Genomic DNA, 25,590 nt, shown 5'->3' on the forward strand with positions numbered 1-25,590 from the left:
CCTAATTCAGCTTCGTAAGGGAGATGTATAGGCAGGTGCTCCATTACATCAAAAAAGGATGGTGGAAAGATCTTTTCCAAGTTGCATAGGATTAGAACTATATTCTGTTTTAGAATTTGAAGGCGACTTGTATGCAAAGTCCTAGAACATAAGTCTCGGAAAAATGCTCCAACCCCTACAAGATTTATTCAAACTTCAATATCACATTAAGAATTATATAAGAACTTCATAAATAAATAGAAATTTTGATTTATTAATTAACGAGTACCTGATAACGTAAGGTGGACATTCCTGTGTAGCAGTTCTGCAAAGATAAATGGAAGTAACATCTCCATAAAAACATGGCAATCATGGCTCTTCATGCTTGAAAACTTTCCATTTTCCATATCAACACAGCCACCTAAGTCTGACGAATAACCATCTGGGAATTTAACTGAGTGTTTCACACATTCCAATAAGCTTGTTCTGGCTTCGTCAGTCAATGTATATGCCGAGAAAGGTGCTTTACCCCTACTATCAAGATGTAAGTGTGGCCGAGAACAGAACTTTACTAAATCCAATATTGACATGATGGTATCTTTTGATTTACCCTTCACACGCATAAGAGTATACATGATGTTGTCCAAAAAAATCTTCTCTGTATGCATCACATCAATATTATGTCGTAGATTGAGGTCCCTCCAGTATGGCAGTTGCCACAATATGCTTTCTTCGTGCCAGTTGTGTTGCTTCCCATATCCCGGCAGCTTCTTTTCATGACCATTTCCACCGACGTCCTTCATTTTTGGTGGATTCACACCATTCAATCGCTCAGAGTAAATTTGCTCACCGGTCAAAGACTCAGGTGGATAGTCTCTCATAATGTCTTTACCTTTTAAGAAGTCTTTTTTATTCCGCCTAAGAGGATGACCATGAGGAAGAAATCTCCGGTGACAATCAAACCAACATGTCTTCCTTCCATTAGGTAGATAAAAAGACTTTGTATCGTCCATGCAAACTGGACAAGACAATTTACCATGTGTTGTCCATCCAGATAACATGCCATACGCCGGGAAATCGCTGATCGTCCACATCAGCGCTGCTTTTAGATTAAAAATTTTATTCAAGGACACATCGTACGCATCAACTCTAGTAGACAACAACTCTTTTAACTCCTCAATAAGAGGTTGGAGAAATATATCGAGACTAGCTCGCGGATGATTTGGCCCAGAATTCAGAATTGTAAGAAACAAATATTCGGTATTCATGCACATACCAGGGGGTAGATTATATGGCGTCAAGATCACAGGCCATAAAGAATGATTTTGAGACATCCCAAATGGATTGAACCCATCGGTACATAATCCAAGATACACGTTACGGGGTTCTTCGGCAAAACGATGATTTTGTTCTTGAAAATACCTCCACTCCGTTGCATCAGAAGGATGATTCATTTCTCCCTCCTTTGTTTGGTGCTCGGCATGCCATCTCATTGCTGCTGCAGTCTTGTGTCTTTGATACATTCTCTTCAATATATCAGCAATAGGCAGATACCACATATGACTATATGGTACTTTGGTTCTACGTCGGCCCTCCCGAGGCTTCCATCTTTGTGCACCACAAAATAGACATTTATCTTCCTTTTCGTCATCTTTCCAAAATATCATACAATTGTTAATACAAACATCAATTGTATGATATGGGAGGCCTAAATTGCGCATCAATTTTTCTGTCTTATAATGTGAACCAGTAGCCTGGTTTCCTTCTGGTAAATAATCAGTCAACATTTCACAAACCAAATCCACTAACTTTTCACTCATATTATAATCTGCCTTATTTTGCATGACTCTAGCAGCTAAAGACAATTGTGAGTGACCTTCATGACAACCATCATATAATGGATTTTTTGCACTTTCTAACAAGTCGTAGAAATTCTTGGAATGGTTAAGTACCGGTTCCTCTACATTCTGATCACTACCATCTTGATGATAATTATCATCTAAACTTATGTTATAGCGAAATGCATCATTCACCATATCCACATATCTATCTCCTACCACATTATCCACTTCTTCATTCCCACTTATAAACGTGGGATCTACATAACTCGTTCCTATGCCCATATTAATTTCTTCCCCATGTTTATACCAAACATAATAACCTGGCATAAACCCATAGCAAAAAAAAAGATTCCAAATTGTACCCCCGTAAGACGCCTACTATTTTTGCACTTATCATAAGGGCAGTGAAACTTACCACCATTATTTTGTGCTAAACGCTGGCTATTTGCAAAACCCATGAACTCCTCTACCCCGGTGCTGAACTCTTCCGTAAAATTTCCCGTCACTTCATCAAGCCTCTTATACATCCACTCCCGAAAATGACTATAATTAGAACTTCTCGCCATTATTAAAAACCTCTCACTCTCGTTTTTTTTCTCTCTTGATTTTTTTTCTCACTCAGATTTTTTTTTCTCACTCTCGATTTTTTTTTCTTATTAATGCTTTGCTTGTGGTGTGAATGAAATAAGAAACGAAGGTGTGATATATATATAGAGTTTTTTGGCGACTACTTACCAACTACTTCGCGACTGTGATGTGACTCAAACTAACAGTCGCAAAAAAAACAAAGCTTACCAACCCCACAAACGAATAAAACGTGTTTCTTTTTGGCCGACATGTTTACGACTCGCCTCATTAGTCGGTTAGTAGTCACTTATTTGCCGACTAACAGATGTGGTCGTATGCTAGTCGCCAAATTAACGACTCGCCGCAGTAGTCCCCATGTAGTCGCCAAATTAGCTACTCTTAGGTGACGATATTACTTTCTTGTCTTTCAGTCGTAAAGTCGTCGCTAATTAATGACTACTGAACCAACTACTCAATTCAGTCAGTAAAAAACGACTAACTTACGACTAATAATGAGCAGTTGTAAATTAGTGGTTAAGCAGTCGGTATATACTCACTAAATTTGGCGATTACGTGTTTCGGTCGCCAATCGTAGTAGTAAATGTCATGTTCTCTTATAGTGATAGGATTTAGCATGGATGGGAGCATAATGGAGCTAAATAGGAGGATTTAGAGCATAATCAAGCATTGAGGCTGAGCTACGAAGTTGGGCGACCAGTTCAAGAGTAAGCATCGATCAATGCTTCATATGTGTCGATCGATGCAGTGTCCACAAGACAAATCAGAAGTTTTCCCACAAGTTTTGAAGATTTACAGAATCGCCCTAAAGTTTTCCATATTTGCATCATTAATCCATGGACGTGTTTTAGGAATATATATAAGATTTTTATGGTCATTGTTTAGATCTAAACTTTATTTTTCCTGCACCTTTGGAGAGAGAAAACCCTGAGAGATTTTAGAGAGCTTTTGGAGAGAAGAATCAAGACTCCTTCCAGAGAGAAGATTCATAACTCATTTTCTACTTCTTTTAATCTCTTAATGCAATTTATTCAGAATATGATTTGTGTTTCACTGATTATGCCTGAGTAGATCTGCTTGTTAGGTTTAGGGTTTCTCATTAGGGTTTTCATGGATCGTTAGATTGATTAATTGTTTGGATTTATTATCTTTCTTGTTCTTCACCATAGGTTGTTCTTAAAGCTAGATCTTTGATTAGTCATCTGGATTTAGATCTTGGGAATATTGATTGATATGAGAATATAATTGATTTTCCTGACAAAAACCTTTGGTGCGCAAAATTAATTTTTGCAAAGAGATTTGAATTAGTGATTTTGTGAACTTATCTAAACTTGATTTATTGCTGGTTTTTAACTTGAATTTTGCAAAGAGATTTGGATTTTCGGGTTTTAAAACTTAGATAATATTTGCAGGGAGAACTGATTTATTTTACAATTGTGTTTAGAGTTCAAGAACGGTGCTTAATTGTTGAATCTTGCTTGCTTAATTAATTGATCTGATTTTCCATGATTTCCTGAGAATTTCCCTAGGCCTAGCGTTTCATCCTTCCGAATTTTACAACTCTTTTATTTTCTGCTTTATTTTGCAATTTAATTACAATAAATCTGTTTAGCATAATTAAAAAATTATTAAATCTATTGTATGAATCTAGAGTATTTGTGGATTCGATCCCTAAATACTGTAATTGATCTCTTAGTTTGAGAGAGAAGATCAGAGTTAAATTTGAGCATATCATTTTTCACGAAGTCAAATATATGTATCGAACTTTTTATTAGTTTATACAACTATTTTCACAAACACCACGTGTTTTTTTTAATGTTAAGATGACTTGTCATATTCTTTATTACAACTCACGTACAAGTTGACTACTGTGGAATTTGCCTAACAAAAAAAAACAACTTACGTACGTACAAGATGATACTTAAAGATCTCTCTGAAAATCAAAATAATAATGTCCCTTGATTTACTCGTTATCTGATCTGTCGTCTCTAGCCTTGAAATAGAATTTACATCTGCCAGTTTTTGTTTTTTTTTTTTGAACAAAGTTGTTGTCTGTTTCTCTCTATTTATGTTTATACGTAGATTCTTCTCTTTTCAATTCAACGTCAGCATTTTCAGATTTCTGGTAATTAATTTCCGAAATGGCTGAGGGAAGGCTCAAGGCATTGTTCTGTGTCTTTGTGACCACGACATTTGCACTGGCCGAGGTGGCTCGTGGACAACGAGTGCCTTGCTATTTCGTTTTCGGAGACTCTGTCTTCGACAATGGTAACAACAATGCCTTGAATACCTCGGCCAAAGTCAACTATTCACCTTACGGTGTTGATTTTGCTAGAGGTCCTACCGGTAGGTTCAGCAATGGTCGTAATATTCCTGACATTATCGGTTAGTCTCCCACATTTGGTTTATATCTTTGCCAATATTGTTCTGAATAAAATTGTTAATATAAACTACGAAAAAGAAAAGTGTTATAAGAAAATAGTAGCACAATATTATTTTTTATTTTTTTGCCTAGTTTCAAGTTTGTAGGTACTATTTTGTGAAAAAAAAGAACCAAAAAAAAAAGAATGTAATGTAGGTATTATTTGTTTTGTTTACTATTGATAGTTAAAGTTTGTCTCCACACGTTTTTCATAACTTTTATGTATTGCGGGATAAGTTTTTCAAAATTTGTGAATGTTCCTGTCTAACATATTTTTCTTTCTAATTCAGCTGAACTAATGAGATTCAGTGATTACATTCCACCGTTCACGGGAGCATTGCCGGAACAAGCTCACACCGGAATAAACTACGCTTCTGGTGGCGGTGGAATTCGCGAAGAAACTAGCCAACATTTGGTGAGAAGTAGACAACATTAAACTTGATCATGTATATATTGCTTCCATAGAAAAAATTAAAATAATTTTTTCATAGATTTTTATATGTTGTATTCTTTTTCACGATATAGGGTGAAAGTATCAGTCTTAAAAACCAAATAAAGAACCACCGGACGATGATTATGACGGCGAATGTTCCACAGGAGAAGCTGCAGAAGTGTCTATACACAATTAATATTGGAAGCAATGATTATCTCAACAACTATTTCATGCCACCTCCGTATATGACCAATCGCAAGTACAGTTTTGATCAATATGCTGATTCTCTCATTCGAAGCTATCGCTCTTATTTGAAGGTACGACTATGCCGCCTAAGATTTTAGGGAAGAAAAGGTTGAATTTGTGTATATATTTTTTGGTCAACCAATGCTCTTTTTTTCAAAAAAAGACTTAGTGATTATCATAAAGTATCATATTATAATATTTCACTTTAAAATTAATGTTGAAACAGAAGAATAACTATATCGGAATTTAGATTGCATTTTCTAAAATTATATCATTACTTATATTACATACCAAAAAGAGTATGATTCTTTCCACAACAAATGATAAACTAACAGGGGGGAATTTTTAATATAGTATAATAGTGGTATTAAACAATTATCATATTGTGTAGGCAAAATAAAATATGAATATATATATATATATATATATATATATATATATATATATATATATATATATTTGTTAGGTAGATAATTTAAAGATATATTTTGTGTATAGTCATTGTACGTTCTAGGAGCAAGGAAGGTGGCTGTGTTTGGGGTGAGTAAGCTCGGGTGCACACCTCGTATGATTGCCTCCCATGGTGGCGGTTATGGCTGTGCTGCTGAAGTGAACAAAGCGGTTGTACCTTTTAACATGAACCTCAAAGCTCTCGTTTTTGAATTCAATAGAAACTTTGTTGATGCTAAGTTCACCTTCGTTGATGTCTTCACCGGCCAACATCCTCTTGCATATCTTGCCTTGGGTATGTAAATTATATATATTTGATTATACTCTTACTACATAGTTTTTTCCTACATTTCTTAATCTAGGAAAAAACTATTATAGGTTTGGTAAAATATTATCATGACTATTATCCAGAAAACTATTTACTAAAAATAAAATTTTCCCTTTTTATATATTAAATTAAAGTCATAAAGATGCAGTTTGGTTTTCTCACAAAATTAAAATATTTATCAATTAATAAAATTCTTTTCATATACGTAGTAACATAAATGCATGCTATTTTTGGATTATTTTCCTATAATGTAATCATATTTATGTCACATATATTTTTGTAGGATTTATGGTTTCAGAAAAGAGTTGTTGTACCGTAAAACCAGGAGAAGAACTTTGTGCGACCAATGAACCAGTTTGTCCGGTTCGAAGACAGTATGTATACTGGGACAATGTCCACAGCACAGAAGCAGCCAATATGGTGGTAGCAAAGGCCGCGTACGCTGGACTCATTGCGTTTCCTTACAGCCTTTCTATGCTTGCAATATGATAGGTGCAACACTGCAAAATATATAGAGAAAACATAGTTTTATATTAAAACTAGGTAGAGTCCCCGTGCGTTGCACGGGTTATTGTTTGTTGTTTTTAAACATTTTTGTTTCTATAAATTGAATTGTTTCGTAATTGAATTTTTTTTCTTATTTGATAATGGGCATTCCCTTTAGTTATTATTTAATTTTATTTTTATTATGTGTTTTGTATGCTTTTCATTACCTTTTGCATAAATATATTTGTTCACTCTTTTTTAAATGATCAAAGAAGTAAAAATCATTCTCATAGTTTGAAATAATTTTATTATTCATGCTCGTTTTGTTGGATTATAAAATGTATTAAAGCTTGTACTATTTCTATTCTACAATTAGGATTTGTTGTTTTGTGATGTAACCAGCTTGCAATATATTCATGATGAATTTTTTGGTGTAAATCTGTCAAATTTGATTAATATTATATTTGGAAATTGTTTTTTATTCGAAGTAGTTCTTATTGGTAAATGCTTTCCAATTCACAGCATATCACTACTACACCTACCAATCTTCTTAATATACCATTATAAATTAAAGACATGTACTTTTGGAATAAAACAACTGAGTTCATCCTCCATTTAGTTGAATATCAGATAGTCATTCTCTTTTCCAAATAATAAAATATGATTTGCCTATATAAATAATTTTGGGAGTTGACCATGTATAAAAATATACTTCTATGAGGTTGGAAAAAAAATACTTTTATGTAGTTCGATGTCATCCATTCCTCGTATGTACAAAATGATCATATTTACTTTTAAAAAATATTTATAAAAATACGCACTATATATACAAAGAGTTTAAAGCATGGTAAACCATGACGACACATCTATATATTTGTTCTATCCTAATCAGCACATCATTTAATATTTAATAGCTAATAAGAACTTTTTGGGAGGAAATAAGATATTGTCTAAAGTATGATATTAGAACACAAAATTATATAGGTGATGACCTTATTTTTGTTTGGAAGATTTTGTTGATAATTTGGGATATAATTATAAAATTTAGTTGTAAAGTAAATAAATCATAAGCCCAAATATATGCTTTGGAAATTTAAAAATAATTATAATTCTCTTAATTTGTATTTCAGAGATGGGGACTACTGTAATTATTGTAATTTGGATTGTAATGTTTATTTGTAATAGTTTTGGAAGTTAAAACTAAAAGTAGTCATAAAAGTTTGGGCTGAAGATTTGCATTAAAAATTAATTTAAATAGAGTGACAATTTAATATTTAAGTCTGGTAGGACGGATAGTAAGCTTTGTTTGTGTGGTATCAGCGTGCATAAAGCTCAGATATCTTCTTGAACCTTATATATAAGAATACAATACAAAGATATGAGGAATTTGTTTATTATATGCTGAGAAATACAAAAACACTTTTGTTAATTATTGAAGTGTATATTATAATCAAGGGAAAACAAACCATCAAATAAAAAAGCATAATAAAGCTGACGAGAAAAGAGGCTTAAACATTAAATCTCCTTGTGTATCTTCAATGAGAGAGTGTTAGGCACATCATCTTCCATGGCACGATCAGACTGTCACCTACTCACCAAACTCTCATCAGATTCTTCGAACAATTTTTGATTTGTTTTTATGGTGGTATTTTAGAGTCAAACATAGGAATTAGCTGAATATAATATAGTATAACCTGCATATAAAATATATATATTCTAAAGAAGTGACTAATCACCCAATAAAGTGTTGGTTCTTGAACTATTGGGATTCGAAGTGGATGTGTTGTTCATGTTATTGGATAGTTTAGACATTACTACCTTTTATGGAAATTTTTGGTAATTTAGCTTGGAGATAGGAGGAATATATGGCTTCGGTTGAGCAATAGATGCTATTAGAGAAAAAAAAATAACTTTAAAATCTAGGCTAGTTGTATGTACAAGAGTTATTTATAATATGGACTCGTTAAGTGATAATATTTGGATTTTGACATATGGACAAATGGTCTGTAAGTTTTAATAGGTTGATTTTGAGAATGTTTGTTTTGCAGAGAATAGAGATGAATCTTCAAAAAATCAAAAAAAAATTAAGATACATATCATATAGTCTCTAAAATTAACATATAGAATTAAGCTTTTAAAAGGATATTTCATTTTTTTTTAACACATACAACAACAACCAACCAACCAACAAAAAAACACAAAAAAAGATGTATAATATCTAAGAAAAAGTGAAAGAGAATGAGAAAATTAAAAATATGAGTATTTATAGGATGGGAAGTGATGACAGTTACAATTTGGAAACTAAAATGTATGAGAGTTAATTCTAATTTATTGTGTTTTGAATAAAATTAAGTGGAGAAATATAGTTAATGCTATTTTTTTAATATTAAAGTGTGAATTAAATGTATATGATTAAATGTGTTTTATTTATGGTTTAATTGAAATTTTTTTATTTTATTTTAGATTTATATTAAAGTGTGAGTTAAGTTTGTATGACTAAAAGTATTTTAACTATGGTTTAATTGGAAACAATTTATCAGTTTTATATTAAAGTGTGAGTTAAATTTATATGGAAAATGTGTTTTATTTATGGTGTAATTGGAAATATTTATTTTTTTCAGTTTTAATATTAAAGTGTGAGTTAAATGTACATTCCTAAATGTGTTTTATTTATGGTTTAATAATTAATTGATTTTTATTTATTTTAGCTTTATATTAAAGTGTGAGTTAAATTTAAATAATTAAAAGTGTTTTATTTGTGGTTTAATTGGAAATAATCTTATTTGTGGGGAAGAGAGAGAGACGTAGAAGAGGAAAAGACGGGAACTCATAAATTCCGTTGTCGTTATTATCTTTGGGAATAAGTCGATAAATTTGCAGTAGACGATAGATTTGTTGGGCTTAGTTAAAATGGTCCATTAACTATTTAGTACAAACATAACATACAACCCATCTAACAATTTGTTTAAACATGAGAATAAAAAAAAAATGATAGATGTAGGATTTACTACAGGTGCCACGTGTGCCACGTGGCAAACAGTTAGAGCCTTCTTAGAAGTGTAACCCTACTTTATTATATTAGATTACATTCTTTTAATAAAAATATTACATTCTTTTAATAAAGCTAATATATGTATGATGATTAACTTTTGTTCGTTAATTCAATTATTTTATTTAACAAGATTTCAGAAGACTTTGTTCAACTGGTGAAGGTTACTTTATGAGATGATATATGTTAACAGAAAAAAAAAATTATATGCAAATTTATGTACGTCACTGAATTTTCTAAGCTAAAATAACAACGTTAGATGGCTTAGTTTTCCAAACTCGAAAAAACAAAATGAATACTGCAGTGCACGAAACCCTCTTAATAATGCTAAATAAAAGTAACCAACGCTAGTTTTTACGAGTCGAAGCATTTCTATATAAGGAATGAAAATTACTTGGAGCAAGACTAAAACGGAAAAATTACATCTTCTTTTTTCTATTTACACAACAGAAATTCAACAGTCTTCTATAAAAGATTAACCACCCAAATAAATACAAAAAAAAACTTTTAGTGTTCATCAGAATTTTTGTATTATGATAAAGAGTTTCTACCTAGTTTTTTTCTTTTCAATCTTTATACAAAAACTTTGATGTCAGACTAAGAGCTGTCTTAGTGCTGAGTATATCCGTTGAGCTTGTAACGCTTCAGGTGTTATCTATAGATTAAAGTTGTATTTTTCCGTTCTCTCTATAGTAATTTCATTATCATGTCATTTTTTTTTTTTGACAACATTATCATGTCATTATGGTTGTTTTTAATTTTGCATATATATGTAACCAAATCCCTAGTTTGATGGGATTCACGACGTGTGTGAAGTTTAAATAATTTAGCAAACTACAGCTCATTGTAGAGGTCATCACAATAATTAACGCCAAACATGTCCAGTCCGTCGACTTTGCAAATTAATCTATTTTTTTTTAAATTAAGAAGATATGGTCGTTTTATTCAACTAAATAAGATATATAAAAAAACAAAGGTTCTTCATGAAGCCAAATATTACGTATTAGACTCAAATTCAAAAAAATATAATTATTAAATAGTTTTTGCTAAAACACCACGAGGTTTTCTGTAATTACCCGCTCTAGATAACCTAGTGGTACGAGTCACGGTACAATAGCGGTATGAGTAGCAGTATGTGTCACACAGTACGATACTGGTACGTGTAGCGGTATGTGCATCGGTACGTGCAGCGGTACGCTTAGCAACAAACGATGGTACAGTCAGACACTAGCCATGTGTTCGATAGGTTAAGGGGATCCTAATAAGAATGGAGAGTTCGAGGCTACCGAAGTAACAGTAGTGAACAAATGTTTGAATTAAAGAAAAATAATCCCAAGTTTTCAGTGATTGATGATGCAGGCATGTAAGTTTCTGGTTGAAAATAGGATAATATAGTGTCTAGTATAAGTGACAGTACGAGTGACAGTGAAGTTGGAAATGTCGGGTAAATGGTCGCATCAGTGAACGATGGATCGGGCCGATGGGACAAGGATGGGTCGATATGACAATTGGCTGATGGATGGCCCGGGTTTAATGAATGAGTACAACATGCATCCACTAAGCAATTTGGATCACTATCCTATCCTATAAAAATATTAACCACGACAAGCAAGCAATCGAGACTAATTAAACCATCGGTCAAGAGATCGACCAAAGAACTCGGCCACAGTCACGCATTCACCTACGGTTTTAACATCGTTTAATTTTGTTTGTTCATTAAACGATGTATTAGCCTATTTACTATGAAAATGGGCTGATGGATCGATAAGATTTACTTGATCCGTTTTACTTAATCGCTGTCGCATATTGTTTAACGAACGAACTAAAAATCGATAGGCCCTAAATCTATATAATAATAACAATCCGAATAAATGCGACCAACAGTTGTGTTTTATCAATCGTACCTTTTGGATATTTTCTGAAAAGTTGTGATGGATCATTGAAACGGTTATTTATGAAAAGTTACAACTGTTCACTGTAAAGTTGTGTTGATTGGAACATTTTTCTAAATTATTTTCTAGCATTCATTCTTTTAAAAGTCAAGAAATTCCTCTAATTCTTGATTTAACAAAAGATTTTTGGAATGATGAATCTAATTTACATTTTTTCGTTAATTTTAAATATAAAAGTTTAATGAAAATACCTAGAGTGTTTTTCCAAGAGTTAGATGGATTACATAGTGAGTTTTTGGATTTGACTTTTCAATATGGTAACAATCCGAATAAATGCTACCAAAGGTTATGTTTTTCAATCGTACATTTTGGATAATCTTCCAAAAAATCTGTAGAAAATTTAAATTATGTGTTTAACAAAAAGTTTTGATTGTTCATTGTAACAGTTTTTTTGTAACAACTGCTCATTATAGAGCTGTGTCTATTCGAATATTCGTATCTTTTGAAATCTATATATATTTGTCTGTTTGAACTGTTTTCATTTTTTTGCCATGACACCAAATAATATAAAATTTCAATCTCAACGGTTTTTACAGTTCTCTAAATTATTCTCTAGCATTCATTCTTTTAAAAGTAAAGAGATTCTTCCAATTCTTGATTTAACAAAAGATTTTTGGAATGATGAATCTAATCTACAAATTTTAGTTAATTTTATACCTAGAGTCTTTTTCAAAGAGTTAAATGGATTATATAATAAGCTTTTGGATTTGACTTTTGAATATGGTAATAAAGATGTCTTCTATTTAAAAGCAGTTTATATGAGTTTGTAGGTATAATCAAGTGCACAAACAACTGTTGCAATTTTTCGTAGTACCTTTTCGTAAAAAAAAAGGTTTTGATTTGCTTTTTTAAAAAATTCAAACGGTTGTATTTGTTCATTGTAGAGTTTTGTCTTTTCACTATATTTTATTCATATTTTTTCATCACAACTTTTAGTTTTAATAGGTGTGTCTATTTAAATAGTTATGCTTTTTGAACTCTCTTTATATTTGTCTCTTCATCACTAACTAACAAGTTTGTTGCAGCAAATTTTCCATTTTATATTGAGTCTAGATAATTGAATAGCAATAGAGAAATTTTATACAACTTAATATTGAATTTACAGTTGTGTATATTTATCTTAATTTTTCGTTAAAAAAAAAATTTTAATATTTAAAAATAATAATAACAATCTGAATAAATAAGAACAACAGTTGAGACTTTTCGTAGTACTTTTTTGTAAAAAAATTGGTTTCATTTGTTCTTTTTTAAAAACTCCAAACAGTTGTATTTGTTCATTGTAGAGTTGTGTCTTTTCACTATATTTTATTCATATTTTTTCTTCACAACTTTTCGTTCTAATAGGTGTGTCTATTCAAATAGTCATATATTTTGAACTCTCTATGTATTTGTTGTCTCTTCATCAATAACTAACAAATCATTGTTATTGAAACAAATTTTTTATTTTATGTTAAATATAAATAATTTGAATATTAATATCTAATATTCAATGTTATTCTATAATCTAACTAAAATTTTAGAAATGATAATAGTAATATAGAAATTTAATAAAACTTAATATAGAATTTACAGTTGTGTCTATTTATCATCACTTTTCGTTAAAAAACTATTTTAATATTTAAAAATTATTTTATTTTGTTCTTAAGAGTTGTGTATTTTAATTTTATTTTTCTATTAATACTGTTTCATTCATTATTAAATTTATTTTTTAATTATAGTTATTTAATAGAAAATTACATTACTCATTATAAATTATAATTTCCCTCTCGAAATAACTTATAATTTTCTCATTACAAGTTGACTTTTGAAAGATATTTTTCCAAAAAAAAAAATTGATTTACGTCAAGTTGAATATTATTGAAGATCTTTCAACAAACAAAAAAAACAAATATTAAACATCACTGATTTACTCATTATCTATTGTCTTGCGTGTGTGTCTCGCTGTATGTATGCTTATATATAGACTTTTCTCCATACATCAAAGTTGTCATTACATTTTATTTTTCTGGTTTATTTGCATAAAAATGGCCGAGGGAATGTTCAAACCATTGATGTGGGCTTTTGCCACGGCGTTTGTAATGGCCGAGGCAGTTCGTGGACAAGAAGTGCCTTGCTATTTCGTTTTCGGAGACTCCGTCTTCGACACTGGTAACAACAATGACTTGAACTCCTTGGCCAAAGTCAACTATTTACCTTACGGTATTGATTTCGCTAGAGGTCCTACCGGCCGGTTCAGCAATGGTCGTAACATTCCAGACTTTATCGGTAAGCTTCAATTTTGGTTTATCTCTTTCGCCGATATTGTTTTGGTTGATGATATAAATTACTAATTAGTTCTGTTTATTGGAAAGTGGCATAACGACCTAGCTTGAAGTTTTAAGTGTAGGTATTATTTGGTTTTAGCAAATGATCAAATGAATTAGTGTATACACTTATTTTTTTAACCATATACTTCTATTTATTTTGCTCTATAAATGAGTTTCAATGTTCTTTTTTTCCTTTCAGCTGAACTAGTGAGAATCAGTTATGACATTCCACCATTCACTAAAGCATCGACTGAACAAGCTCACACCGGAATAAACTACGCTTCTGGTGGTGGCGGAATTCGTGAAGAAACTAGCCAACATTTGGTAAGAACTTAACCAGTTTCAGGGCCAAAGAGATTAGATTATAGAGATTTTTTTTTTCATTCATTATCATTAATAGAGATGAAAAAAGGTAATCGTTTTTTCATTATGTTTACATTTAAGAAGACAAAATCTTTTAAGGACTTAACATAGAAAATTTTCCAAAAATATCCAGTTAATATTGATAATAAAAAATACGTACTTTAATGTTATGGATTATATAGGGTGAAAGAATCAGTTTCGAAAAACAAATAGCGAATCACCAGAGGATGATTGTGACGGCGAATGTTCCACAAGAGAAGCTGAAGAAGTGTCTATACACAATTAATATTGGAAGCAATGATTATCTCAACAACTATTTCATGCCAGCTCCGTACACTACCAATGCCAATTTCAATTTCGACCAATATGCTGATTCTCTCATTCAAAGTTATCGCTCTTATTTGAAGGTACTAACAATATATGCCTTCAATTTTGATTGTTTTGTAGAAATTTCACATTAGGTATATATTTTTTATCACTACAAAATTTTGAATATCTATTGATTCTATATTGTTCAAGACTAGTTTTAAAGTATTATCTTACTTATAAGAAAGCTGAAATTAATTTTATAATTGTAGAACGATCTTATCGGAATTTGGATTGCATTTGCTAATACACTAGCTACTAACCCGCGGAAAACCAGGGCTGAAATTTTTATTTGATGAAAATTTTAAATAATTTATTTTGTTATTATGTTATTTATAAAGATTTGTGATTAAAAATTTGGTTTGCTTATATTAAAATTTTTGTATTTTAAAAATATTTATTGAAAACCTTTCAATAAAATATTTGCATGTAATAAACTTTAGATTTTATTCGATTAGATTTTTAAAATCTTAGCTGTTAATTTTTTTTCAAAGTACGAATTAGTTTTGATTCTAATAGATCTTTTTTTTTTTTACTTTTCAACAATTTATTTTATTTTCTGTGTCCCCAATTTTTGTTTTTAATTAATTATATTTATTTAATAAATTAATCTTTATTAAGTTTTTCTAATGACAATTAAATGTAATTTTTTACACATTTTAAGATTAGTTTCATATTTGTACTTTCCAATTAATATAGTAGGATTATCACTACTTATATGCCATGGGTCATTTATATTACATAATCAAATCAAAGACGGAAGTATTTATTATGTTTTTGTAGGAAAAATGTGGAAATTGAATAATTGCTATATTATGTAAAATAAAAACAAAAAATCTCCAATTTTCAATTTAATATTAAAAAAACGTAGAAATGATGGAGTAGATTGGATCTATATCTCTACTGTATATTGCTAATCATATATCATAGATATAACGATACAATTTTGTGTAGTCATTGTACGTCCTAGGAGCAAGGAAGGTGGCGGTGTTTGGGGTGAGTAAACTCGGGTGCACACCGCGTATGATTGCTTCCCATGGTGGCGGTAATGGCTGTGCTGCTGAAGTGAACAAAGCGGTTGAACCTTTCAATGAGAAACTCAAAGCACTTGTCTATGAATTTAACAGAAACTTTGCTAATGCTAAGTTCACCTTCGTTGATATCTTCAGCGGCCAAAATTCAATTGCATATTTCGCTTTAGGTATGTACACAATATATATATATATATATATATATATATATAACTCACTTTTTTTTTTTACCTAATAGGAAACAATTTGAACAAAACTAAAAACATTGATTATTAAAATATTTCAAAAATAGTACATTTTGTGTCATCATCACGTACTATTACTAATCATAAAATCTTTTCCATTAACCACACACGTCTACACAAAATATATATAATATCGTGAATAAGTACGGTTTTAATGGTGTTTGTTTCTTGCAAGAAACAATATGATGTTTCCGATTCTGTTTATATCATCTAATCATATACAATTTTGTAGGGTTTACGGTAACAGACAAGAGTTGTTGTACGGTAGAATTGGGGCAAGAACTTTGTGCCGCAAATAAACCGGTTTGTCCGTCTCGAGAACGCTACGTGTACTGGGACAATGTCCACAGCACAGAAGCAGCCAATAAGGTGGTGGCACAATCTGCGTTTTCCGGACTCATTACGTCTCCTTACAGCATTTTTCTGCTTACTATATAACATTATTTGGACAATGCGTATACATTATTAGTATACAGACATACACACGTAAATTCATCATATTAAAAAAGAACAAATGATCATTACCAAACAATAACCCATTCTAAGTCCAATTCATTACAAGATTATTACTAAATGTTGTAATGGAGAAGCACGATCTCTAAATTCAGTAGCAATCTTCTTATAGGCCAAACAATAATACTGTATGTAGTTTATATGTGTGAATTTATCAATACAGTTCAAGAACCATAGCAACAGAAATATAATTCAAATGAAAATGCATAAATATTGTTATACGTCATGTTTATGACAACATATAAGCCTAGATATCTTCATAGAAGTGTTTCTTGAAGGCCTCCATGTGCGCCACCTGTAGACAGGTGGCGAGTATCACCGAGCCGTCTTCGTTTTGATCCGGCAAGATGAGTGAGTCGCCGTCGAAATCATGCGTGCCTGGTCCCGTGTAGAACTCCTTACCCCATCCGAAATCAAGGCCGTACATTGGCAAAGTTAACCAGCTCACCAGTCCAAGATTAGGGTTTCCGTAGAATGGACCCTCCGTGCTTCCCAAGGCATGTAGGTCTTGAAACTTCTTGAGATCTTCTTGGTTCTTGAGATACTCTATCCCAATCATCATGTATTCGTTTGTCACATTCTTTATGGCTTTACTGATTAAACTCGCCGCGAAACCCAATTCATTCGATATCAGTTCACCTATAAGCATGAAGACAGTATCGAAACAAACGTTACATTGTAGAATTAATACTAACCTATCTTCAAACCCAAGAGAGAAGGTAAGAAGATTAAGAAAACAAAACAAATTTAATAATAAAAGAAAAAAAAAAACTCGTACCTGAGGTGCTTGCTGCGACCACGTCAAGAGTAGCATTGCCGAAGTAGCCGCGTGGAAGAGGTGGCTGCATCCGACTACGAGTATCTATACAGATTCCTAAAGCCGTGGGTTGCTCCGGAGAGTGGCCACGTGCTTTACACGCACACCTCCACACATGTCCCGTGACTGTTTCGTACCTTGTAAACCCTCTCGATGGATCAGCGTATTTGCTTCCGTTCGCTTTACTTCTTAGCTTCTCAAGCTGAGACTTACTTAGTTTTAGCATCGCCACAATCGTTTTCTTCTTTCTCTCTTCTACATTGTCCTTCTCGCCAATCAAAAAAGGCGGCTGATCAAACTCTTTGTGGCCGAACTTTGGCGGCGATGCAAACGGTGGGAGCGGTTCGCCAGCCCAGAGGATTTTCCGGTCGAGAAATGGAACGGTTTCTAACGGTTCACCACGTGCGAGTCTCGCCCATTCAGAAATAAAGTGAAGCGCGCTTTGGCCATCGACGATCGCATGAGAAATGTTTACACTAAGACTTAAACCACCGCATTTGAATCTGGTAAGCTGAGCTAAAAATAGAGGAATCGTTTCTATAGGGTTTTTATAGTTTACTTGCGGCATAAGGTTCTCGAATTCCGGCGTGGGAGAGAAATCTTTGAAATCTGAAAGCTTTCCCTCGGATTCAGCTTCGATGAACTCCACTCCCTCAGCATTACAATTGAGCTCAAATCGCCCCCGAGGGAGCCAACGTAGACGGCCGGCCATAGGGTAGAAATGGACTAGCACACGGCTTAACGAGTTTTTAAGGGTTTCAACTACATTGCCTTGGAAAGATTCAGATGGCTTGTCATAGAAGTAAAGGGTGGGAATGTGAGTTATTGTACCAACTTGATCCCACTCAGCTAATGGAAACCGACCGATCCACGTTGGTTCGGTCGGTACTATAGTGCAAGATTTCCTTAAAGTTATGGGAGCCATAACACAAACCCCCTTTTTTCTCTTTTCTCTTTTAAAAGTTTGTGCTAAACTAATGTTTATATAGTACTTTCAGTAACATGGTTTTTATCTTAAGTTTGTAGCACCGAGTCAAAAATGTATTTCTCGTGGTTTAGTTTGTTGCCTTTGAAACAGCTTATTTAGTGGAAGTGATAATAAGGTTTAGTTTTGTTCAGTTGTACTTGTATGATCATGCGTATTGTCCTTTCTCTCATTTATATTCACATTGATGCTGAACATTCCATGAAAAAAAAAAAAAAAAAGTTCCTTCTACACTTTAGCATATATTAGGAAATGTATAACTTCAAAAATACAAAAATTAATCCCAACAAAGTCTAAAAACCAAATGCTAAATCAAAAGCATAAATAATTAAATACTAACTCCTGCTGTAGCATTAATCCTAAAACCTTGAAGAAAATGATTTATTTTAAAAATTTAAGTCCAATTCCAGCCTCTACATACTTAATGGGTCGTGGGCCTTTTTAAGCCCAAAATGGGTGGTGTATTTTAAAACCCTAATTTAAAAACCCGACCGACTAAACCTTGACCCAGACCCGGACCCGACTGGTGTATTATTCTTCTTCTTGACCAGAGCTCTCTCTCTCATACACACACGAACACGATAATGGAAGGCGATCAAGAGACGGAGGTTTATACTTTGGTCGCAAGGAAGCCTAGCTTCGATCTCCCAACAGCTTGCCCTAATTGTCTTCCCGCTTACATATACCTCAAATTAGCCCAGTTTCCTTTTGACCTTGCCTTCAATTCAAGCTTCCCTGATTCAGGTATCAACGCGATGTTTAATTGTTTAGAATAAGGTCTCGGTTGCGTGATGTGTTTGTGGTTGAAGTCCTCATTGGTTAATTCTGTTAAGCTTGAATTGAGATTCGAATCCTAGACAAGATGAAACGTTTCATTTCTTGATTCAGAGTTTTAAATTGGGGTTTTTAGGTTATAGTAATTGATGTTCGAACTTTTTGGAAGTGTTCAATTTGACATTAGATAACACTGGTGAACTTTTCTGGATACGAAGAGTTTTATAATTTCTTCTTATGGCTTTGGTTGAATTGCTCGTTCTCGTACTTGATTCCAAGTGAATAATGGTGTCTTGTTACAACGCTTGTGCATGAGAATTTTATTCTTGGTTTTGTATTTTAAGACCAATGGTGTACTGTTGGATTATTTCTCCAAAACTTTTGTCTATTGATTTGCGTTTTGAAGTTGAGATTTTGAGTAACCTTTGCTCTCTGACATATACAGATTTGTGCATCTGATGTTTTGAGCTTATGTATTGAGAATTGACCATGTTGTCAATTGTTTCCTTTTATTGTGGTTTTGTGTAGATGAACTGCCGTACTTTGAAAACGGTACATATGTTGCCTACAACAATGAAGATGGAGGAGTAATTGAAAAACTGAAGAAAGATGGGATCGTCAATCTTGACGCTCAACTCCAGTCTCTTCCGGAATATTTATCGTTGAAGGCTCTTATTGCGTCTTGGCTTGAAGAAGCTCTTACCTACGAAATATGGGTTGGTACCGAGGGGATATCCACATCGAAAATTTACTATTCCGATCTTCCTTGGGTGATTAGCAAGGTCCTGTTTTATAAGCAGACATACATGGCCAAGAACCGTTTGGGAATCACCAAAGAAAACGCGGAGCAAAGAGAAACACAGGTTGGCTTTACTTAAAGTGTTGTTGTTTTATGAGAAGACATTTGGTTTATATTTTGTGAACATTCAAACTAGTTACTAAAGTTCATAGTCTTAAATGAACAGATATACAAAAGAGCAGGGGAGGCATATGAAGCTTTGTCGACTAGGTTAGGCGAGCAGAAGTTTCTCTTTGAAGACAGGTATTGCAATGACATTGATGAACATGATTCTTTCTCTTAGGCCTTCTTTAAAAGACTGACAATGTTTTTGTTATTCTCTTCCCACAGGCCATCGAGTCTGGATGCTTTCTTCCTCTCGCACATGCTTTTTATAATCCAAGTATTACCGGTGAGCAGCTTTAAAAATTTCCAACAATATACTCTCCACTTATTGATTAATCAGGTAGAAACTAGCCTCAGAACAGTTTAAGTGAACTAGTTTTGTAATGATGCTTGATCAGGAAACATCTGTGCTTCGATGCAAACTTCTGGAACATAGTAATCTTGTCAGATATGCTGAGAAACTTAAGGCAGAGTTCCTCGAAGCCTCTTCTTCATCTCCATCACCTCCACTTCACTCATTCCCTTCTTCATTTACAAGAAAGGGTAAGACGCATCCAAGCCTTACTACTTCCATATCATGCACTCTTCAGATTTTGTATTATACATCTGTCATATATATGCGAGTAAATTGGATATGTCTAAGCCTGTAAAGCAAATGGATTTCATCTTTTGTTCAGGTTCGAAGCCAAAGACCAAACCAAAGGTGGAAAAGACCGAAGAGGAGAAAAAATTCAAGAAAAGAGCAAGATTCTTTATAGCTGCTCAGTTTCTAGCTGTCGTTATATACTTATCCGTGATGGGAGGAGGTAGTTCCGATGAAGTGGAGTATGAAGATGAAGATGACTAAACCAAAGCTTCTCTTGTTATTGAATGATCCCGGTAACTCTCAGGCAATCTCGTCTTCCTAACTACCATAAAGGAACCAGTAATCTCTGTGCTTTTTTCTTGAACTCTTAGTTAGCGAGAGGATACAGATCTGAGATTTATTCACATTATAATGGTTTTTGTTCTGAATGAGATTCAATTGGCTTTTACATAAATTTCATTGGCTCAAGACAATGATGTATCAGAATTGGAAGACTTTTGGTACATTCTCAAAATCAACTGAACTAACTCTATTTGTCTTACTAATAATAATACGGATCTCATCCATCTATACACTATCTTCTGATAGCAAAAGATGATGCCAAAAACCTACCTAAGTCTAAACTCTCTAAAACCAAATAAATTAAATGACAATTAGGAATTGAAATTTACATCCGGAGGCTGCTCCGACGTATCTTCTTCTGGTTGGCTACCAAGCTTCGAGTGTTCATCAGCCGAGTTGATGGCAAACTCAGCGAGTGAACTAACTGCAACAGACATTCCATGGCAGAGAACCTTCACTGCAACCTCTGCAAGTTTCTCAGCAGTCATCACAACATCTTCATCTACCTTATCAGCCACCACAAGGTCCATACTCTCTGATCCTGAATATCTCCTTGACCCGCTTCCACTCCAGTTGGGATCTTCCCTAACTTGCCTTGCGTAGATTGAACCCATTCCTGAGGCAAAGAACTCAAGTTTGTCCAAAACCGGTTTCTCGTTCAAGCTGTTAAGCAACCTTGACCATTGGATGCAGACTCGGTATATAGGATGGGGACATGAGGATAATCTAACTTTCTCAGGGTCAGGATCGCATCTGAAACATCTTAGAAGCCAACCGGATAATGCTTTCATATAGGATCTCTGAGATGTGATCCATAATTCGAAACAGGCTCTCCAGTTTCGAAGCTGAACTTCAAGATTCAAAGCAGATTGAGCTAATCTTTGAGAGTTGATAGCCTCTGGCGTTATCGAAGGTTGTCTCTTCTTGTGACGTTTTGAAACTTGTGTGCCTGCAAGTAACAGTTTGGCTTCGTCTAGTGTTCGTTTCTGTATCTGGTGACTTTCTGCCATTACTTTCCACATCCTTGTTAATCTGTTATGAGCATGATTACCATTTTGTCAGTATGAGGGTTAAAGAGAAACCAAAAGGAAGAAGAAGTTATTGGTGTTACCCTTACCCTTGAACCAGCTCAAGAAGCTGAGGCAATAGTTCTTGGTCACGAAGGGTCTCAATCCTTTTAGAGATGGATTCAATCGAGTGTATTGAGACCTTGATCTGTGTGTCTAAATCTCTGATTGTAGCCCTTGTTTTATCAACCGCAAGCGGATCATCTCCTTTCACGTCCTGATTTTTCAGCTGCATACATTTCTTCTCATATGCTCTTCGAACGCGTTCCCCGGACTGTTACAACACCAGAAAGACCATTTGTTTATAAACAACAGAGATAACACGAAGAATTCAATTGTCACCACTTGCTTAGAATACTCTTTGGCACTTACCCTAACTTCATCGTAGAGTTTCTTCTCCCACGCAAAAAGTTTGTCCAATGTTGTTTGGTGGCTACCAGAAATCATGCAAGATTCATCTGAAACATCGCTTCTGCTTTCAGAACCACTCTCTCTGGAACCACCAGAGGAAGTGATCAATAATCTTGAAGAGGAAGATCTTGATGAACCCGAGCGGAACAAAGCTACTGGATTCAGCATTTTTCTGGCTACAAACACACAGAAACAAAAGACAATTTCATTTGAAAGTAACTCATACAATGTTCACAACCATCTGCAACATTGTATCATGAACTTACCACTATGGTCATTGGAGGATGAAGCGTATTGAGCCTTACTAGCTTCCAATAGCCCCGAGACTTCTTTAGCCGCGTCACAAATGGTTGTGAACTGATCTTCAAGATCTTTGATTACCTCAGCCATGCTTGTTGGTCTGCGGTTCACATACACCGTGAAACCAGGCGACTTTGTATCATCTCTAACACCAACAACATTCTTCATCTCTTGAACCTTCCCTACTCCAACAACATTCCCTGTAGGTTGATCTCCTCTAGACACCTCAACTTTCCTCTGTTGTTGCGTTGGAGCTACGCATTTCTCACCCCCCTCATTCTCACTTTCACACCCGCTATCCGTAAACTCCCCATCATCATCATCATCACCATCATCATCATCTTCATCCTCGTCCTCATCCTCATTAACATCTTCAACTTTAACTTCCTCATTGCAACAACTCTTATCTATTCTACCTCTACTTTCTTCGGTTGCTTTCAGATTCGGATTAGGATTATCAAACCTCACAGGTTCAGGTTCATTAGGCTCATCATCTTCTTCCAAATCAGGAATCCCTTCTTCCTCTCTAACACGTCTCAATCCTTTAATCTCATCATCCATACCAGTACCACTCCTATTATCAACACTTCCTCGATCATAACTATTGTTATATCCGTAATAATCCAATGAAGAAAACGGATTCCAGAAGAAATCCCACTGAGAATTCTGCGGTGAAGGAGGTGGAATGTTATGACTACTTAGCCTTTGCTCAGGAGAGCTCAATGGATTCCAAAACGAAGATGAAGTCGAAGCAGAAGTGTTCATATTCATATTCATTCCAAAGAAACCATCTGCTTCACCATATTGGTTACTAGGTGGTGAGAATGTCTGAACTCTATACGTTTCAGGGGATCTCCGTTCGACTCGAACAGGTCTGCTTCTATTAGCCATCAAGTAACTAGCTTTCACATTGGATCTTGGCCTACCTTGAATCATCTTAGGAGGCATTGAAGAAGGCGTAATGGAGATGAACTCACCGCTGCTGTTACTGCGGTTGCGGCGTCTCGGTGGGCTTCTCTTAACCGGAGTGATGAACGAGTTTTGACTCAGAGGAACGAACTCGTTGTTGTTGTTGTTGTTGTTGTTGTCTCCTTGGATGATAAAGTCATGGAGAGCATCAGAGACTTTTCTAAGAGATTGGATATAAGCAATGTGACCAGAAGCAAACTTAGTTCTATGTTCTATAGCTTGTTTGATGAAACGTTTCCTGTCTTTACAGATCTGAACTGCTTCTTCATCATCTAACTTCGAATGAGAACATCCCATTTTCTCTATTGAAGCTTTTTCAATCCAAGAGACTCATACAAAGCTACGAAACAACTGAAGAAGAAGAAGAAGAAGAAAAGAAAATTAAAGACATAGCTTAATTATATATTAACTGAGAAGATTCTTTGCTTAATATACAAGACAAAGCTTCTTGAAAACCCTTAAACCCTCTTCAAGAAATGAGTAGATTTTGCGATTTTACTCAAAAAACGACAGCAACACAGATGAGAAATCGTGTGAAAATTTTGGATTTGGTCTTGAGAAATGGCCAAAAGAAGAAAAAAAAAAAAAAGAAAAGGCAATAAGCAAAACCCAGTAAAGAAGTTAAAGAAGAAAGAGAGAGAGAAGACAAAAAATAAAAACCTAATTATGAGCAAAAAAGAACTGAAGGAGGAGCGTGAGGGATACACAGTAGACGGAGAGAGAGAGAGAGAGAGACGTTGGAGAAAGCAACGGTCAAAATTACTGTCGGATTATAAAGGAGAGAGAAGTCAAGACTCTATTACTCTACTCTCAATCAAGATGGAGAAGAAGACAGAGTACTCGCTAGCACACACATTAGGCAACAAGAACATTAATAAAACTAAAATAAAGTGAATGGGGAAGTTGGAGGTGGAGGCAGAGCTGAAAATAAAAAAATGAAAACTAAAATTTTTAAAGCAACGGCAACGAGAATAATAATATTTTTGGCTACGAAGCAAAAAGACCGGACACGGTATACGACTTGCTGTTTTGTTTCTATCCTCGCTTTTCATCTTTATTATCGCTTTTGCCACTCTCATTTTTTTTTTTTTAGTTACTAATCACAACTCGACAAAAAAAATTAGCATTATCGATAATTTTATTTATGATATTATTCATTGATAAACTCCGATAGTGATATATTCCATGCACGGTGTATGTCTTATTAATTCATGTGCAATCGGCAACATGCATAATTTTGTTAGTCATTGTACTATATTTATGATATTATATTGCTACAAATCAAATTACTTTTTTTTCTTGATAACTCTTTTGTTTTTCATTATAGACGTTATTAATAAAATATCGCAGATCAAAATTATATTCATATTGAATCAATCGTTGGAATATGAGAGTATAAATTGTGATAGCAAAGCAGGGCATTATAGTAACTGCCGACGCATCACCAGTGGGAAAATACGTTGGAAGAATTTAGGAAAAGCAAATCAAAAGAAGGGGACCTGCCTCAGCCTCACTCAGCCCTGTTAAAGTAAAAAGCCAGTATTTGGACCCTACCATTCGTAAAGATACATCATCGATAAAAATATGCCTCGATACCTGATCTTTCTCCTTTTTTGTTTCCAGTGTACTCATTTTATTCACGACAATGCCATTGACATCCATATTAAGTAGAGTTCAGTCCTAATCTGGCCCAATGGAGAATTAGCCCGTAGGACTTGTATCTAACTTCAATCATTGTGTTGTGTTTTCACCAAGTTTAGCCCAACACATCTTCTATTTTTTTTATTTTTTTGGTCAAAACACATCTTCTATTGTGTGACATTGCCACAACACGTATTTT

The 25,590-nt window shown here is 33.9% G+C and overlaps 5 protein-coding genes across 5 annotated transcripts; 3 read left to right on the top strand and 2 right to left on the bottom strand.

Moving 5' to 3' along the window:
• Window positions 1–4,442: 4,442 nt before the first annotated feature.
• Window positions 4,443–6,970, top strand: LOC104768179 (GDSL esterase/lipase At2g19050). The gene is made up of 5 exons (XM_019241050.2): window positions 4,443–4,790; window positions 5,118–5,242; window positions 5,353–5,577; window positions 6,005–6,251; window positions 6,568–6,970. The coding sequence occupies exons 1-5, from the start codon at window positions 4,547–4,549 to the stop codon at window positions 6,771–6,773; spliced, it is 1,047 nt and encodes a 348-aa protein (XP_019096595.2). The 5' UTR covers window positions 4,443–4,546; the 3' UTR covers window positions 6,774–6,970.
• Window positions 6,971–13,685: 6,715 nt separating this feature from the next.
• Window positions 13,686–16,769, top strand: LOC104767120 (GDSL esterase/lipase At2g19060-like). The gene is made up of 5 exons (XM_010491150.2): window positions 13,686–14,036; window positions 14,277–14,401; window positions 14,623–14,847; window positions 15,761–16,007; window positions 16,315–16,769. Exons 1-5 carry the CDS (start codon window positions 13,721–13,723, stop codon window positions 16,518–16,520), a joined length of 1,119 nt encoding a protein of 372 aa, XP_010489452.2. The 5' UTR covers window positions 13,686–13,720; the 3' UTR covers window positions 16,521–16,769.
• LOC104767121 (spermidine hydroxycinnamoyl transferase) lies at window positions 16,705–18,389 on the bottom strand. The gene is made up of 2 exons (XM_010491151.2): window positions 17,374–18,389; window positions 16,705–17,234 (listed from the first exon to the last, which is right to left on the bottom strand). The coding sequence occupies exons 1-2, from the start codon at window positions 18,335–18,337 to the stop codon at window positions 16,843–16,845; spliced, it is 1,356 nt and encodes a 451-aa protein (XP_010489453.1). The 5' UTR covers window positions 18,338–18,389; the 3' UTR covers window positions 16,705–16,842.
• A 501-nt stretch (window positions 18,390–18,890) lies between these two features.
• LOC104767124 (mitochondrial outer membrane import complex protein METAXIN) lies at window positions 18,891–21,115 on the top strand. Its single transcript, XM_010491153.3, has 6 exons — window positions 18,891–19,141; window positions 19,700–20,034; window positions 20,137–20,213; window positions 20,301–20,361; window positions 20,474–20,618; window positions 20,753–21,115. Exons 1-6 carry the CDS (start codon window positions 18,982–18,984, stop codon window positions 20,920–20,922), a joined length of 948 nt encoding a protein of 315 aa, XP_010489455.2. The 5' UTR covers window positions 18,891–18,981; the 3' UTR covers window positions 20,923–21,115.
• LOC104767122 (nitrate regulatory gene2 protein-like) lies at window positions 21,058–24,781 on the bottom strand. Its single transcript, XM_010491152.2, has 4 exons — window positions 22,748–24,781; window positions 22,443–22,657; window positions 22,121–22,344; window positions 21,058–22,035 (listed from the first exon to the last, which is right to left on the bottom strand). Exons 1-4 carry the CDS (start codon window positions 24,045–24,047, stop codon window positions 21,315–21,317), a joined length of 2,460 nt encoding a protein of 819 aa, XP_010489454.2. The 5' UTR covers window positions 24,048–24,781; the 3' UTR covers window positions 21,058–21,314.
• Between the last annotated feature and the right edge of the window lie 809 nt (window positions 24,782–25,590).

The sequence above is a fragment of the Camelina sativa genome, chromosome 19 (genome assembly GCF_030686135.1).
Source record: "Camelina sativa cultivar CO46 ecotype springtype chromosome 19, ASM3068613v1".
Taxonomy (NCBI): domain Eukaryota; kingdom Viridiplantae; phylum Streptophyta; class Magnoliopsida; order Brassicales; family Brassicaceae; genus Camelina; species Camelina sativa.

Excerpts from the sequence above, each read along its gene's own strand:
- LOC104767121 (XM_010491151.2), bottom strand. The coding sequence starts at position 18,337 with ATGGCTCCCATAACTTTAAGGAAATCTTGCACTATAGTACCGACCGAA. Across the intron at positions 17,235-17,373 it reads GGTCGCAGCAAGCACCTCAG|GTGAACTGATATCGAATGAA; the intron begins GTACGAGTTTTT and ends TCATGCTTATAG.
- LOC104767120 (XM_010491150.2), top strand. The coding sequence starts at position 13,721 with ATGCTTATATATAGACTTTTCTCCATACATCAAAGTTGTCATTACATT. Across the intron at positions 14,037-14,276 it reads TAACATTCCAGACTTTATCG|CTGAACTAGTGAGAATCAGT; the intron begins GTAAGCTTCAAT and ends TTTTCCTTTCAG. Across the intron at positions 16,008-16,314 it reads AATTGCATATTTCGCTTTAG|GGTTTACGGTAACAGACAAG; the intron begins GTATGTACACAA and ends ACAATTTTGTAG.
- LOC104767122 (XM_010491152.2), bottom strand. The coding sequence starts at position 24,047 with ATGGGATGTTCTCATTCGAAGTTAGATGATGAAGAAGCAGTTCAGATC. Across the intron at positions 22,345-22,442 it reads AACTCTACGATGAAGTTAGG|TCCGGGGAACGCGTTCGAAG; the intron begins GTAAGTGCCAAA and ends GTGTTGTAACAG. Across the intron at positions 22,036-22,120 it reads CTTCTTGAGCTGGTTCAAGG|ATTAACAAGGATGTGGAAAG; the intron begins GTAAGGGTAACA and ends TGCTCATAACAG.
- LOC104767124 (XM_010491153.3), top strand. The coding sequence starts at position 18,982 with ATGGAAGGCGATCAAGAGACGGAGGTTTATACTTTGGTCGCAAGGAAG. Across the intron at positions 19,142-19,699 it reads TTCAAGCTTCCCTGATTCAG|ATGAACTGCCGTACTTTGAA; the intron begins GTATCAACGCGA and ends GGTTTTGTGTAG. Across the intron at positions 20,362-20,473 it reads TTATAATCCAAGTATTACCG|GAAACATCTGTGCTTCGATG; the intron begins GTGAGCAGCTTT and ends ATGCTTGATCAG.
- LOC104768179 (XM_019241050.2), top strand. The coding sequence starts at position 4,547 with ATGGCTGAGGGAAGGCTCAAGGCATTGTTCTGTGTCTTTGTGACCACG. Across the intron at positions 4,791-5,117 it reads TAATATTCCTGACATTATCG|CTGAACTAATGAGATTCAGT; the intron begins GTTAGTCTCCCA and ends TTTCTAATTCAG. Across the intron at positions 5,578-6,004 it reads GCTATCGCTCTTATTTGAAG|TCATTGTACGTTCTAGGAGC; the intron begins GTACGACTATGC and ends TTTTGTGTATAG.